Source organism: Staurois parvus, unplaced genomic scaffold, assembly GCF_062004578.1.
Source record: "Staurois parvus isolate SC_StPar_1 unplaced genomic scaffold, SC_StPar_1.0 ptg000684l, whole genome shotgun sequence".
NCBI classification, from domain to species: Eukaryota; Metazoa; Chordata; class Amphibia; order Anura; family Ranidae; genus Staurois; species Staurois parvus.
The window spans coordinates 2,661,160-2,677,535 of NW_028318480.1; the positions used below are offsets into that span (position 1 = coordinate 2,661,160).

The 16,376-nt window shown below is 43.4% G+C and overlaps 1 protein-coding gene across 1 annotated transcript in view; it reads left to right on the forward strand.

Moving 5' to 3' along the window:
• LOC149447502 (HHIP-like protein 1) overlaps positions 1-16,376 on the forward strand; it is a 51,789-nt gene that overhangs the window by 12,930 nt on the left and 22,483 nt on the right. The window contains exon 2 of the mRNA XM_089652524.1: positions 10,413-11,056. Within this exon, the coding sequence (XP_089508650.1) occupies positions 10,413-11,056 (644 nt within the window). The remainder of the gene's footprint in view (positions 1-10,412; positions 11,057-16,376) is intronic.

The following is a 16,376-nucleotide window of genomic DNA, read 5'->3' on the forward strand; positions in this document are numbered from 1 at the left end:
GTTAAAACAAGTAAATATGATATACTTTCCTATTCATTTACTAATGCTAGCAGAAATAGCCCATGTTGATTGAGAGAGTGAAGTTTCGCTTGAAGACTTGACATGAGGATTCCTACTGCAACCTATGGTGTCTCTTCACATCCGAGTGTTGTGTCTCTTGAAGCATGTTGCACGAAAAAGTACATGAGCTTCTTTGGGCGTTGCTGGTCCCTATTGATTTCAATGGGAGAGCCTAAAAATGCACATAACATAGCTTTTTGTGCACTTTCTTGCCTCTTTTTCTCTTATCAGCTAGCTTTCCATTAGCCAAAACAAGAATACTCAAGCCTGAAAAATATGTACAAACACGCTTAGCTGCACTTCTTAACCACTTGACCTTGGGAAGGTTTTACTCCCTGTATGACCAGGGCATGTTTTTGCTATCCAGCACTGTGCTACTTAACCTCCTTGGCGGTATTCCCGAGTGTAGCTCGGGGTAACATTTCAGTACCAAAAGCGGTAACCCCGAGCTACACTCGGGAATACCATGCGGCGCTGCTCCGGCATGTGTTCTTCACTTACCTTACCCAGCGCTCCCACGATGTGTCCCCTGCAGCGTCCCCGGCCATCTCCTCCGGCCGATGCCGGCATCCGGCTTCTGTGTCCTGTCCCTGTGACGTCGGGACGTACGGGCGCCGCCGCCGCCGGCGGCGGCGGGAAATTTAAAAATTTTAAAAAATGTCATTTTTTTTTTTTTCATTTTACACAGTAAAACATTGCTGTTTCAACCTATTTCACATACATATTGTCCCTAGTGCTTTGTCCTGCGCCCTGCCTGCATTTTGTCTGTTCTTTCTGCCTGGAAACTGAGAAATGTCCATGGCGTCCAAAAAGTGTCCCTTTAGGTCAAAAGCGGTTTAGATCAGCTAGAGAACAGCGATAGTAAATCAGAACCACTTACAGAATTGAGTGATAATGATTCGTGGGGGAAATTCGTCATCAGAAACTGAAAATGATTTTGCGACTGAGCTCAGCAATGTGCGAACTTGGCGCTCTATTTCACATTTCAGTGTTTTTGGTTTGATTATATTATTGAATTAAATTTTTTATTATTTTTATATTATTTTTATGATTATTTATTAAATTATAATTTATGATTTTGTGTTTCAAATTTTATCCTACCCGGGATGTTTACTAGACTCTTGTTCGGACAGATTTCAGTGAGTTTTTCCTAAAAATTACAGCCTACAATAAAAAAAATACATATTTCCATGCAAAAAAATGGTACCGCTTTCAGCACCAAAAATCTGAAATAATCATACCGCCAGGGAGGTTAATTGATATAATTGTTTTCAGACAAATACAGCCTTCTTTTGGTGGTATTTGATCACCACCTTTTTTATTTTTTTGCCATTTGAACGAAATAATACAGAAAAAAAAATTTTAAATATTTTTTTCTGTTATAAAACATATCAAGTAAAATCAAATTTCTTCAAAAAGTTAAGCCAAAATGTATTATTCTGCTACATGTCTTTGGTAAAAAAAAATCCTAATTAGTGTATATTAATTGGCTTGTATGAAAGTTATAGTCTACAAACTATGGCATATATACAGTACTAGAATTTATGCAGCTTTTACTTTCTGACTGCCCATCACATTTCTTGAGGTGCTAAAATGCCAGGGCAGTACAAACATCCCCCAAATGACCCCTTTTTGGAAAGTAGACACCCCAAGGTTAAGTCCTTGGAAGATTTTATTTTTTGCCACAAGTGTTGGAAAATTACAACAAATTATTATTTTTTTTTTACACAAGGTTTTCATCTTAATAAGCTATTTCTCACACATGTCATGGGTATATGTGCAATTACACCCCGCTACTTTTCCTGAATATGAGGATACCACATGTGTGAGGCATTTTTGGAGCATAACTGCGTACAGGGGCCCAAAACTGATGACCACCTTCAGGCTCAAAGGGTGTAATTTCCTCATTTTACTTCCTGACTACCTATCACAATTTTGGAGCCCCTGACATGCCAAGAAAGTACAAACACTCCCAAATTTCCCCTTAATGGAAAGTACACCTTAATGGAAGACACCCAAAGATTTTTGATAAGAGGTATAGTGAGTATTTTGTACATCTCTTTTGGCACAAGGTTTTGATAAAAAAAAAAAGAAAAGAAAAAATTAATTTTTTGCTTTCTTTGTTCATTTTCCTAAAATTTGTGGCAACAAATGAGACCTGCAAAATACTTGCCATGCCTCTTAGCAAATACCTTGGAGTGTCTTCTTTCCAAAAAAGGGTAATTTGGGGGTGATTGCGTTATCCTGGCATTTCAGGGCATCCAAACCTGTGATAGGTAGCCAGGAAGCAAAATTAAGAAATCCCTATTAAAAGTCTGAAGGGGTCATTGGATTTAGGGCCCCTGCACATGGCTAGGCTGCCAAAAAGTCTCACATATATGGTATCCTCATACTCGGGAGAAGTAGCAGAATGTATTTTGGGTTATAATTTCATGTAAATGCATGGAAAGTGAGAGAAATATCTTATTAAAGTGAAAGCTTTGTTTAAAAGAAAAAACATGTGGCAAAAAATAAAATCTTCCACAGACCCAAGGTGCCTCTCCGCAAAATCTTAGGGGTATGTATTTTCCAAAAAGTCATTTGGGGGGGGGGGGATTGGAGATGAAATGTCCTAGCATCTTAGGGCCTCTGAAAGCATTGTGTATGGCCTGTATTAGTAGTTTTTACCACACCTCTAATGTTGAGCACCCATGTAATGTTCTGGCCAAATGAAAAAAGAACCTAAGAGATTCCTCCACTCACATCGAGCAATGTGGGTGAAGAATCTCTGCCAGAAAAAAAGTGAAAAAAATATATTCTGAAGCATAGGAGCTCCCATCCAGTGACTATCCCACATTCCTCATGCTTGGGCATACATGTATTTTTTTTTTTTTTTTTTTTAACTGTGAAGGGGAAATCTTGTTCTGCAGACTGCAGGCACTGATATACTGTATATATTCTGAAAGCAGCACCCTGCTTCTGTCAGAATACACAGATCAATGCTGCAACTGATTGGCATTCCTGCAAAGCAAGCAACAGTTAACCGTAACACACAGTAACAATATAACATTAACGCAATTAAAAAAAAAATTTTTTTTTACTTTTTAATTTTTTTTTTGTAACATAACTGTTCAAAACCATAACCTTTCCAGCCTATGATTTTAGGGTTTTTCAAAATGTGATAGACAGTTTCCTGACTAACAACTTTAGAGACCCTTCTTTTGCAGAATTGTGTGCTGTGACATACCCTAGACCAGTTCACTGTCCCTCAGACTGTTGGAGGGCTGGGCTATAGTTTAAAAAAAAACTATGAACAAATGCGGACACAGTACAGGAGATGACCAGAGACTGCGGACACAGTACAGGAGATGACCAGTGACTGCGGACATACAACGGCGGCGGGAATACTGGGCCGGCCGCTCCAAAAAATGCACAGACATTTCCCCCCAAGTGTGTCTTATGGAGCGAAATAGTGCCCCATCATTGGTGTCAGAAGGAGGAATAGTGCCCCATCATTGGTGTCAGTGGGAAGAATCGTGCCCCATCATTAGTGTCAGTGGGAGGAATAGTGCCCCATCATTGGTGTCAGTGGGAAAAAAAGTGCCCCATCATTGGTGTCAGTAGGAAGAAATGTGCACCATCATTGGTGTCAGTGGGAGGAATAGTGCCCCATCATTGGTGTCAGTGGGAGGAATAGTGCCCCATCATTAGTGTCAGTGGGGGGAGGAATAGTGTCCCATTGTTGGTGCAAGTGGGGGGAGGAATAGTGCCCCATCGTTGGTGTCAGTGTGGGGGGGGAATAGTGCCCCGTCATTGGTGTCAGTGGGGGAAGGGGATAGTATCCCAACATTGGTGTCAGTGGGAGGAATAGTGTCCCATCATTGGTGTCAGTGGGAGGAATAGTGTCCCATCATTGGTGTCAGTGGGAGGAATAGTGTCCCATCATTGGTATCAGTGGGAAGAATAGTGCCCCATCTTTGGTGTCAGTGGGAGGAACAGTACGTCATTGGTGTCAGTGGGGGGGAATAGTGCCCCATCATTGGTGTCAGTGGGGGGGGATAGTGTCCCAACATTGGTGTCAGTGGGAGGAATAGTACCCCATCATTGGTGTCAGTGGGGGAAGAAATAATGTTCCATCGTTGGTGTCAGTGGGGGGTGGAATAATGCCCCATCGTTGGTGTCAGTGGGGGGGGAGGAATAGTGCCCCATTGTTGGTGTCGGTGGGGGGAGGAATAGTGCCCCATCGTTGGTGTCTGTGGGGGGAGGAATAGTGCCCCATCGTTGGTGTCGGTGGGGGGAGGAATAGTGCCCCATCATTGGTGTCAGTGGGAGGAATAATGCCCCATCATTAGTATCAGTGACACCAATGATGGGGCACTATTCCTCCCACTGACACCAATGACACTTAACTTGCTGACCCCTGTTCCCCCCCTGTGCTGCTGCAGCCAGCATACCTGGTTGCAGCAGCACCATCTGCACGGCACACTTACCTGTCAGCTGTCCTTCACTCCGGCCTCTCCCTCACTCTATGTTCGTGGGGCCACTCGGCTCCGCCTCCTCGCAGGTGATTGGCCGCCTGTGTGCCTTTCCTGAGCTACAGTTCTGGCGCCCAGTCACTGGTGAGGAGGCGGAGCCGAGCGGCAGTGCGAACATCGAGTAAGGGAGTGGCCAGAGTGAAGGAGCAGCGCTTCCTGGACTGGATCGTCGTGGGACTGGGACACGGAGCCAGGTAAGATACAGCAGCCCCCTGCCCGCCCTTGTACTTAGTGTCCCTTCCTCGTGGCAAATACGCCCCTGCCGGTGGGCCGGATAAATTTCCTCGGTGGGCCGCATGTAGCCCGTGGGCCATAGTTTGAGGACCCCTGCCCTAGACTGTGCTGTGCTGTACACTAGACTAATACTCCACTATTATGTGGTAGTGACAGTAGCAGTCCTTGATACAGAGGCCAGGTTGGCTAGGACAGGTGTGACAAAAAAAAGGGTGTCACGTTTCATTCCACATTTACTACAGAGACATGTTTTTTAGGGTGTCCTTTGGGTTGGGGTACCTGGAAGGACATCTGGAAAATGCCTCTCATGCAGCTGGCTAACCGCATCTGGATTCGGGCTTTGGGTCACAGCATGTTTTGGATACAAAAGTGCTGTGATGATCTCTTCCTGAAATTTCAGTAAGGATCCAGTTCTTCCAGTTGCTTTGTACATTACAAAAGCATTATATATAGCTATTTTATTATACCAGTGTCTAAATCTGCGGGAAACTAAATACAGCTTCATCATTTGACCATTGAAGTCTATGGCTTCCATATAAGTGAAGCACTACCCACAAAGGAGCCACTGGTGTTTGGGTCTATTTGCTCTCTAACAGCCCCCACAGCCAGGCAAACTGTATTTTCACATGCTTCCATAAACAGTCTAGGGGTTTTGGTGTTTATTTAGGAACGATGAGCATGGATGGGGAATGAGGGAGCATGGGATACCCCATACTGAAGAAACATCAGGACTATGTTCAAAACAGTTGAGGACCTACTAAGTCTCTGGCTGCTCTATTTAGGGATGCCAGCTGTATTGCACAGCTGTGGGAGTAGCAGTACAGAAACAAAAAGGAATAACAGTTCCAAAAAAGTTGTATTAAAGAAACAACACCTGGCTGTATTACATGGCATCTGGCTGCTCAAGCCCCAAGGTTGGAGAAATAGTGTGCTCCTGGCTGTCTTGCACTGCACTGAGCTACACTCAATCCCAGCACTGCCCTCTCCCTCCCTAGGGGTTATGGCTGGTTTGCTACTCACTCAGTCTCACTGAAAGCTCCCAGACTTCAGAATGGCAGTTGTCTTGACCTCTGCTGTTCCTCTCTCTATTTCTTCCTATCTCGTCTCTGCCCCAGGATCAGAGCCTCCAGAACTGAAGTCCCCCCAAGATGACTGGAACCTGGACTTTGCTCCCAGACTGCCATGCTTCTGAGTATTTATGGGTCGCTCTCCCACTTTCTGGCCACGCCTCTCCAAGGATTGATGGAAGTCTCATAAATATTCAGGCTGCTCTCAATGCCCTTCCTCCCACTATGTTCTGGGAAACTCCAGAAGACAGACGGAAGTAACAGGCCAGAAACCTGTGAAGCTCTGCACAGCCTCTTAACCAATTAACCTCTGCTGCTTGCTCTGCCTGCAGATTAGCTAAACTAAATTTACTTACCACCTAGCATCCTAGGAAGGTGCTACCAGGGGTGGACTGACCATTTGGAAACTCGGGCACTGCCTGAGGGCCCGGGGTCAGTAGGGGGCCCCATAAGATGCCCTTGGTACCTTTTTCATAGGCTTTTTTGAGTTTGGGCAAGGACACAGGGGCCCCATGATCCCCTATTGCCCAGGGGCCCCATGAGTTGTCAATCCGCCCCTGGGTGCTACATAAAGATTATAGTCATGTTCTGCTTAGTGAGGTCATTTTTTAATTGGAAAGCAAAGAGTCTGCTAGGAACACCAAGGATTCCACACAAAAGAAGCAATACAAAGAGAACAGAATACATTTTTATACAAGTACATGGTACAGCAGGCACAGATCAGGAAAATGAAATGTTGAGTTTACACATTCTTTAATTTGGAGAGTCATGTTTGCATGAATGGAAGACAGTATGAATACATCCTGTTTGTCCTTCTACTTCACTTTGAGTAGATCTTCATTGCGCAAGCAGGCTTTCTTCTCCTTTCTAAGTGTGATTAGGTCACATGGTGCCAAAGCAGCCAATTTCTTTCATGAACAAATGTCTAAAAGCTGCATGCTTGCATAAAAATTGTCCACATACAAATTGTACCCATTTAGGAACAAGGGTGACATCAAGTCCAACACTATCTTGCCACTGCTCCCCATGTAGTCTGGGCATCTGGGGGCTCCAATTGACTGTCTTTTCTGTTATAAACTCTAAAACGGTATGTATAGCCTATTGCCCTTTCAAAGTGCTTATATAAGTTTACCCAGGAGTGTATTTAGAATTTGTGCTGCCCTAGGCAACACAAACAATCTGTGACCTCCCCCACCAGCCCCCCCCCACCTGTGCCCCCCACGCACCACGGCTCCTGTATCCTCCTTCCCCCAGAGAGACTCATAATCACAGTGTCTCCCTTCCCGGAGTCTCACGGCCGCTCTGATGGCTTCCCTATTCTGCTCTGCCGCCCAGCTCCAGTGCCCAGGAGAACCGGCGTTCCTTCGTTTGGAGGGCGGCGCTCCCCTAACTACGCTCTGCTGAGCTAGGGTGCCCAGAAGAATCAGCATTTCTTATTTTGGGAAATGGCGCCGCCTCCCTGAAAAATGCCACCCAAGGCAAACACCGTGTTTTGTGGAGCCGATAAAAGTCAGGTTCACCCCCGAGGACAACAGAGTATATTGTCACTGAAATGCATAAACACATTATATTCTCTTATCTTTTCCAGCCATTGCAGCAGAGAACATGTGCAAATGATGAATTAGGTCTGTGGACTAATATGACTGCTATTCATTCTTTTTTGTAATGCCCATGTAAGAGTTAAGCACCAAAAAGGTTTAAATTCAGAAACTGTGATAGGTTTCCACTTGAATGGCCTGGCAAGTATTGAATTTGGGTTGGCAACCATGTACTGTTGGGCATAAAGATTGCTTGGTCCACAATCAAGTTGTAGAGGTGTTCAGTGAAAAACAGAAAAAAAATCAAGGGGGCAAATTTGTTAGGTTCGCTGTTTCCACCTGAACCCTGTGAACGGGGGGATAACGGGTGCTGCTGAATCTGGGGGTAGTCAATTAGGGTTTGCAAATACCTCTGGAAGGACTCTATGGGCCTGTGTTCGAATTCTTGGTGGCTGCGTTTGCGTTCCACTACTAGTGCTAGCTACCTTACCAGCTTGTATTGCACTTCTGGAACTTGCCACTTCACCATGAGATACTGCAGTGCTGGTGTCTTTTAAATGTACTAGGCTGCTGGTGCTTGCCAGATCAACAAAATGTAGTGCAGCACTAGTACTGGCCCTCTACTGCATATGAGCATAAACCATGCGTTTCTAGCACTCCAGTAACCTGGGGTTGAGTATGCCTGATCTTAGCAGGGACCTCTTCTCCATCATCTGAGCTAGCTGTCAGGGTGCTGCTGCTTTTATTTTGGGACATTATGTGCCCTAAATTTACAAGTACCTAGTTTCGACTCCGGGAAAAAGAGCTCCTGGAATGCTTGCGTGCTAGAAATAAAACTGCTGGTGCTGCTAATCCTGCTAAAGCTGCAGTTTTGTGTACAATGTATCAGAGGTGGCAGTGATCATAAAACCTATAATGACACTGCACTTGTTGGGATGGGGGGGAGTTTAAACACAAGTGCTGGCAGTAACTGAGGGTGATCCTGCTAACGCTGTGTTTTTGCGGATACTATACTGATGGGGATACTAGTATAGTTCTGTTTGTGATAAAGATACTGATCCATATTAGTAATGACGATGATCAGCAACTTATATTGTAATTGCAATAGTGTGGTGGGCAACCTAGCACTAACTGACCCTGGCAGGGAGGGAGGCTAACTGACTCTGATGCTATCTGATGTCACTAATGACACCAATACAGTGATCAGTGATAATACTGTACATTGACACTGTACCAATGGCACTGGCTGGGTAACAGGGGTGATCAAAGGGTTAATGGAGGGCAATCAAAAGGTTACATGTGCCTAACTAGTGTGTGTAAGTGTAAATGTACTTCTTTACCTTACTGTGGTGTTGCTCTCTTCTCTTCCTGAACCGAAAAGGATTCAAGAGAAGAACCAAAAACATCCTCTGTCTAGGTTTACAATCAAGACACAGGATCGTTGTGTGTTACAACCAATCAGCAGGTTCACGGCCAAAATCATTGGCCGCAACTTGCTGACAAATTTGTGTTGTAGCCAATGACAGCATGGGTCAGCAGGGGGCGTGTGCATGCGTGCCCACAAACCCAGAAAAGGTCCCGACGTACAGGTATGTGATCGTGCCTGCAGCTGCCGCCTACTCGCACTATAATTTATGTGAGCGGCCGGCAGGTAGTTAAACTTAAATTATAGTATGAAAAAAATAATAATATTGTTTTACAAATATAAATGCTTATCACTGTTTAAACCTCAGCAATGTGTGTTTGAGTCTTTTGTATATCACACAGTCAGTAGAATAAAAAGTGACTTAATCACGTGGGTCATGATGTAATATATAGGGCACAGCTGGCTTACGTCATATGCACAAAGCAAAAGTGGAAGTCCGGGATTGAGGGGCGGCACAGTGGAGGTTTTTCTATGTTATACAATACTGGTTTTAAGACATTGTAAGTGCAATTTTAATAAACAGGCAATATTTTATAATACTCTATGGCGGTTCTTTCTACTTCTTTGGTCTATATTATGGAGTGATTTTGAATTGCTAAGATGTTGGGATAATGACCTCTTAAAGGGAATGTCCACCTAAACTTAGATGTAAGTGATATATGACCTAAAATTCTTGGGTCCTATACCTAGGGTTGCCACCTCATGCCTTTAAATCCAAACACATATTAATTACACAGGTTCTGAGGCTAATTTATTGCAGGAAAGGCACCAAGTGAGTTTAAACAGTTCCCCGCCGCCCTATAGCAGAACTACTGCTACAGGGTGGCAGGGCTGCGCAAAATCACGTGTGTATATATACGTGAACTTGCATTTCCAGGTAGGGGACACGCACATGCGCGGCACGCCACCCTGCCCACACCGCCATTGGCGGCTACAGCTGTCAATCACCAGGTCCCGGCTGGAGATTCCCCGGTGATCACCAAGGAACAGTGACAGGGGAGAGGTCTATGTGTAAACAACACAGCTCTCTCCCCTGTCAGCACTGACAGGCTGTTTGTATTGCTCTGCATAGCAGAGCAATACAAATCAGCATGTTTCCCTAGTAAAACACACACTCTGCTAATGTGATTTTCATTACATGCTGAGTTTGACCTTATAAAAAGTTTACTTTAGTTAAGTAACCTATAACACTTTCTAGTTATATATACATTTATCTCACTGTGAAACTATGAGTACAGCAGTAAAAAAGACAAATAGAACGTGAATCCCCCTAACTGGAACACAGACCACAATAAAAACTGACAGGTATTCTAATCCCCATCCAGTCCTCTATCCAAAACAAAAATAAAAAAGTTTTGCCTTTAGTTATACTTTAATAAATAAACTCCATACAGTTTATAGTGAGCATTTGGGAAATAAGTCCTTGTCACAGTGGGTGGTACTTGTAGTTTCTTACAAAATTGCAGGAACTCAGATTGTGCTTCCCCATTAAACATCCCAAAAAACTCACTACGACTGCAGCAGATTGTGTTTTTTTTTTATCTTGCTAATAACTTCATTTTTGTTTTATTAGGAGTGCTCACCATATGCAGCTCATTTATACGATGCAGAAGATGCCAACACACCCCTTCGTGAACTCCCAGGCCTGTGTGGTAACTACTGTACAGAGTTCTGGTTTCAGTGTCGGTCCACTCTCAGCCTGATAACAGACAGAGACCTTTCAGCAATAGAAAGTGATGTGGCTAAGTTTTGCCGTTATCTCACACTGGATGATGTAAACTATTGCTATCCTAATGTCCTTACAAACGCAGAACTCAATAAGGGTCTTGGCGAAGTGAAGGCAGATGATGAGGGATGTCTCCAGCTGTGTTTACAAGAGATTGCCAATGGACTGTGTAATCCGGTAGCTATGGTCCATGCTAACGATGGAACCCACCGCTTCTTCATAGCTGAGCAGTTGGGATATGTGTGGGTCTATCTACCCAATGGTTCACGAGTGGACAAGCCATTTCTTAATATCTCCAAGGCTGTACTTACCTCTCCATGGGCAGGAGATGAGAGGGGTTTCCTGGGAATTGCCATGCACCCCGACTTCCGTCACAATGGAAAGTTCTACGTTTACTATTCTATCTATGCCAAAAAGGACGAGAAGATAAGAATATCTGAATTCTACGTTTCTACAGACAACATGAACATGGCTGATCACAAATCTGAACGGTATTAGTATTAGCAATGAGTAGTAGAAGTTGCATTTCATTGAGATGACTCTTACAGCGAACCTGTGCTGACACAAAAGATTTCTAAGAATAGTTCTAAACTGTTAGACATGGGTGGATGGCAAATCTTTCTTGCCAGCTATTGTATTCTGACATCAATGGATGACAGAATATTTGAGATGCCTAAGCATCTGATTGGCTGTAGTCACTGTTTAGCTTGACTACCTGAGATAGCTAAGCATCTGATTGGTTGAAATCACTGTTTGGCCCAGAATGTTCTGCTAGGTCCTTAATTTTTCAGATCAAAGCTTGCTGCCAGGGCCATCCATGGCTTGAATTTCATCCAGTTCAGCAGGAATTGCAGGACATTTGAGCCATGTGTAGCCAGCATTTTCTTAAAGTTTATTACCTGTGGAGCCTTTGAATTCTGGTGTTATTTTATTTATTTATTACAGGTACTTAACTCCAGGTAGGTTGTGCCATAGTTGGGTTTCAAATTGATGACTCTAGTGCTGCCAAGCAGAAGTGCTAACCACTTAGTCTCTGTGCTGTCCAGGCAGTACCCAGAGCTTTGACTTCTGCTCAAGTCAATATTAAGCCCCACTCCCTGATGATGCTAGTTAATGCCCTCTGTCAATCAATTGACGGAACTTCAGCGGGTAGAAAAGGCTGTGGCATTTAGCAGTTAAATCACATGGGACATGGCTTAATGCTGGGAGAAGGATTAGTGTCAACTTGAATCCAATAGGCTGCATAGGGATACAGGACCCAGGATCAATTCCAAGACTAATACAGGTATGTTCCTGGAATTTAGCACTGTTAATACATTAGGTTCACTGACTGAAATGTATCTCCCCTTGACTTCTTATCATTCTTTGGGGACTCTATCAGAATAATTTCTACTTGGAGTTCTCATTCTTGCATGCTGAAGCATGCAGTCTCCAATAGAGACAATTGCATTATTATGAATATCCATAGGATTTGGTTGTGTAGTGGAAACACATTGCAGAGAACTTGCTGATGGAGTGCTCAAGAGTTGAACTATTCAACATCCTGTTAAATAAAAAATAGAAAAAGGGAAAATCTAATAATAATTTTTAAAATCACATTTCTACTACTTTCTGAGAAACCTGGCATTGTAATTCTGGGCAACAAAGTTATCAGTTTTACGAACTGTACTTTCCTTCAGGTATTACAAGGTACAGTAACTAATCACTCATTGAGAGGTCAATCAGGAGTAATCTTTCTTGGATCTGACTTCAATATTCAAAAATCGCATTAGTTACTATGAATCCACTTGTGTATACCCAACATTGATATTTTACTTTTGTTTATATTTTGTACTTCTGTACATCTGTGTCCTGAATCTTCTCCTGAGTTCTTAAAGTATATCAAACCAAAATGTTTTATTTTTGTTTTGAACAGAGGAAGGAAATATCCATCTTTTTTTCCCTGTATGTGTCTTGCTCGGCAGATTCACCCTCTTTTTGCCCTGGTGATTGTCACCAGACCTCCAAGTGAGAGAAATCCAAATTTGTGAGTTTTCAAAGCTGTTCTATTCATGTTTGAATAGACAGGAATCTTCTAACTGGGACACTGGTTGCATGTTGAACTGACTTAGGTTCACCGCACACGTTACAGTGTGACTGTAGAATCTTCTTTAGATCCAGGTTGAAGTGCAAGGACCTGTCTGAATAAACATAAAGATTAAGTTTACACTAGCTTCAAAAGCAGGCATCTCATGAGCATTTTTGAAGCCCACAAAATTGTGTGCATTGCAGCGAATAGTGTTGCTCACATGGTTGCGTTAACGTTGTGTCAATATTGAACGGACGTGTCATTTGCTAAGCTTTACCACTCCCCAATGCCCCATAGTAAGCCAATGGGTTATGTCAATGCCCAGGCATTCCATCCGTTGTCAGCACTCTCTCTCTCCTCTCCCTTGAAGTCGACTGCTGAGGAGATCATGTGACTGGACTGGAGTGCCCTGAGAATGGGTAAGTACATGCATCTTCCTTCTACAGGGTAGTTATTATAAGTGTTAGAAGGTGGGTGGGAGGCATTTTAAGTTTAGTTAGATCTAGGCATAGGTGTGAATGGAGTCTAAACAAAGTATTCAATTTATATTCAACCAGTTACTACATCGTTGATAGTAAATCTAAAAGTCATTGTACAATCAGATTGTAATATGTATAGGTAGTTTTATATCTGTTGGGACACAGTTTTTAATGGTAATTCTTAAATAAATTGTACAGCTAAATTGACATATGTGTAAAGATGCGTACACATGGATCGAAATGCAACTGGTTCAGCAGGTACCCAGCCAAAATTCAGTCTGTGCATTAGGGCCATGTAGGATGGAAGTCAATCAGTAGATCGATTACTGTTGAATGGGACTGTTGGAAAGCTTTTATTCGATCAGCTTCTGCAGCATTCATAAGTGTAGTCTGACAGTGGAGGAGTCCCCGCTCTCAGCATACAAAAGATCTTAGGGATATTAGGGAGGATTCCTCTGTCCATCTCACTTGTGTGGATAGGGAAATCTGTTAATTTTTCTCATTTAGTCCACTGGCTGAATAAAAAAAAAAAAATCTAAGCTTGTATACCCACCAAGTAACGTTATCTGTTGGGGACACCAACAACCCATTTTGTGTCCATTTTGTGACCCATTTCCGCTAGATTTTTAAAATTAATTTACATAGAATGCAGAAGAACATGTGAGAATCCTCCTATGTGGCACAAGGAAAGAAATCCCATAATCAGTTGAGAGGGGTGATCCCAAAACTGCAGTCAAGAGATACAAAATAATGTGGTTTATTCAATTTTCCTGCTTTCTGTAACTGAAATATCACTTTTAGTTTGGCTTATCCTGTAAACATGTGGGCAGTGCTCACTGGGCCTTTTACTCCTCTCAGTCCTCCGGACTCTCCAGTGTACGTGCTCGCTTATGCCTGGGACCAGACTGGGCCACATTCATGTGACATCAACATAATGGCAGCTCCTTGACTTAGAAGTGAGCCGTACACCCCAGTTTCTCTGTATCATAATCTGAATCTGTATACAGGTGCCTACCGGTCCCACGATACATACCTGCTCAGGATGTGACATTTTGAAGAAGACACCACATTGCAGTGTCCCGTTCCACAAGTTTGGTTAGACTTCACCACCCATCTCCCAGTGACAGAGCGGGTCTTGCCAGGAATCAAGCCGGACTACCTAATTAACTCTTCGTACCATACAGCTAGGTCCCTATCATGCGACATAATGAGAATCACAAAATAACAGTTCAGCATAAAGCGCAGTCTTTCCCTAGCATTCCCAGTCCCTAACTACAGGCTTGTGTGCTGCCCCAGCAACCTACTCAGGAAAGAGTCCTTGGCTGATATCTTCTGGGGGGTCTGCAAGTCCCAATAATCCCCCTACATGTGGAAAGCTCCAGGCCACATGTTTGTAGCAGCTTTGTTGGAATCAGGAAGAGAAGTGCTCTCCCACATCTTGCTGGCTGGTTGTGTCATTCCATAACATGTATCAGGCTGTGTGTTGTGGGATCACAAGGCTCAGCAGCCCCATGCATGTCAGCAGGCTCTTCAGGCAGGCAATCTCAAGTGAGGACAGTCAGGATGGGAAACTAGCAAAAAGCAGAAGGAACAGAGAGGAGCTTTTGGTGGTTGCTGGAGGGTCGGGTTAAATCTCAGCTGTTAGCCTTCCCTCTTCCCACATGGCTTGAACTCATCTGGACAGAGCTCCCTCATTATTTTGCCAAAAACATAACCGGGAAATAAGTTAACCACCGGCCCTCCAGAGGATGTACCCCCTTCCTGACCAGGCCATTTTTTGCGATACAGCGCTGTGTTACTTTAACTGACAATTGCACGGTCATGTAACACTGCACCCAAAGGAAATTTACATCCTTTTTTCCCACAAATTGAGCTTTCTTTTGATGGTATTTGATTGCTTGTACATTTTTTATTTTTTGCGCTAATAACAAAACAATACCGACAATTTTTAGAAAAAAAATATTTTTAACTTTGCTATTAAACATGTACTGTAAAAAAATTTTAAATCAAATTTTGTCATAAATTTAGGCCAAAATATATTCTGCTACATGTCTTTGCTAAAAAAAATCCCAATACGTGTAAATTAATTGGTTTACGTGAAAGTTATAGCATTTACAAATGGCGTATAGATACTGGAATTTTTTTTTAATTTACTAGTAATGGCGGTGATCAGGGACTGTGGCGGACATTCTGACACTGGGGGGAACTGACTTGGTGCCACTGATATCCCCAGTGACATCAATACAGTGATCAGTGCTAATAAAAAGCACTGACACTGTGCTAATGGCATTGGGCAGGAAGGGGTTAACTACTGGAGCGATCAAAGGGTTAACTGTGTACTGTTTCACTATGTGCACTGTGTATGTGCTTCACTGTAAGCACCCTGTTTTGTATGGCTGTATTATGCAGAACCATACTAAGCAATGTGCAGGAGCTGACAGGGGAGAGATCTGTGTTGTTTATACACGTCTCTCCCTCGTCGAAGACACTCAGCTATCACCGGGTGCCAGCGAGTAATCACCGGGTGGGACCCGGTGATTGACAGCCAAGGCCACGAATGGCCCCTACCCGGAACTGCAAAATCACGTATATGTACCCGTGCCGCCCTATGCATAGAAGCAGTTAATCTTTTCCCTCTCTGCCAGGCAGCAGCTAACTAGCACTTCAACCTGCTTACAGAGAATAGGTGCAGGTACTCCAACCCAACCCCCTTGTCTTCACTGCCTACCCACTTCCAAGCACTGTGTCTTGTCTCCATCCCCTACCCACCCTCCAGTATTGCCTTCTTTAGAGATTACAGAACCAAGTATCATTTTGTTGTGCTAAGTAATTTGGATGGAATTTGTTAATGATAACAAGAAAAGCAGTAAAATAGATCCCATGCAGCCCACAATAAAAAAAATCCAGTAACAATAAACCCTCCCCTCCCCCCCTTCCCTCAGGAGCAATATATTCTTCCCTGCATCAGTATACACCCCCTGCAATAATTGATCCCCCACCAATAACAATAAATGCACTCCAGCAACAATAGACCCTAGTCAGCAACAACAGATCCCCCAGCAGCCAGCATCTATAGACCAGCAGGCAGTGACAGTAGACCCCCCTCAACAGTACCACTCATCCAGTAACATAAGACCCCTCCACAATAGTAGATCCCCCCTTTTCAATCAACAATACTAGATCCTTCAATATCCAGCATAATAGACCCTGCAGAATACCCCAGCACATATTGTACATTCAGTTCTGGAGGTGCCAAAACTGTAC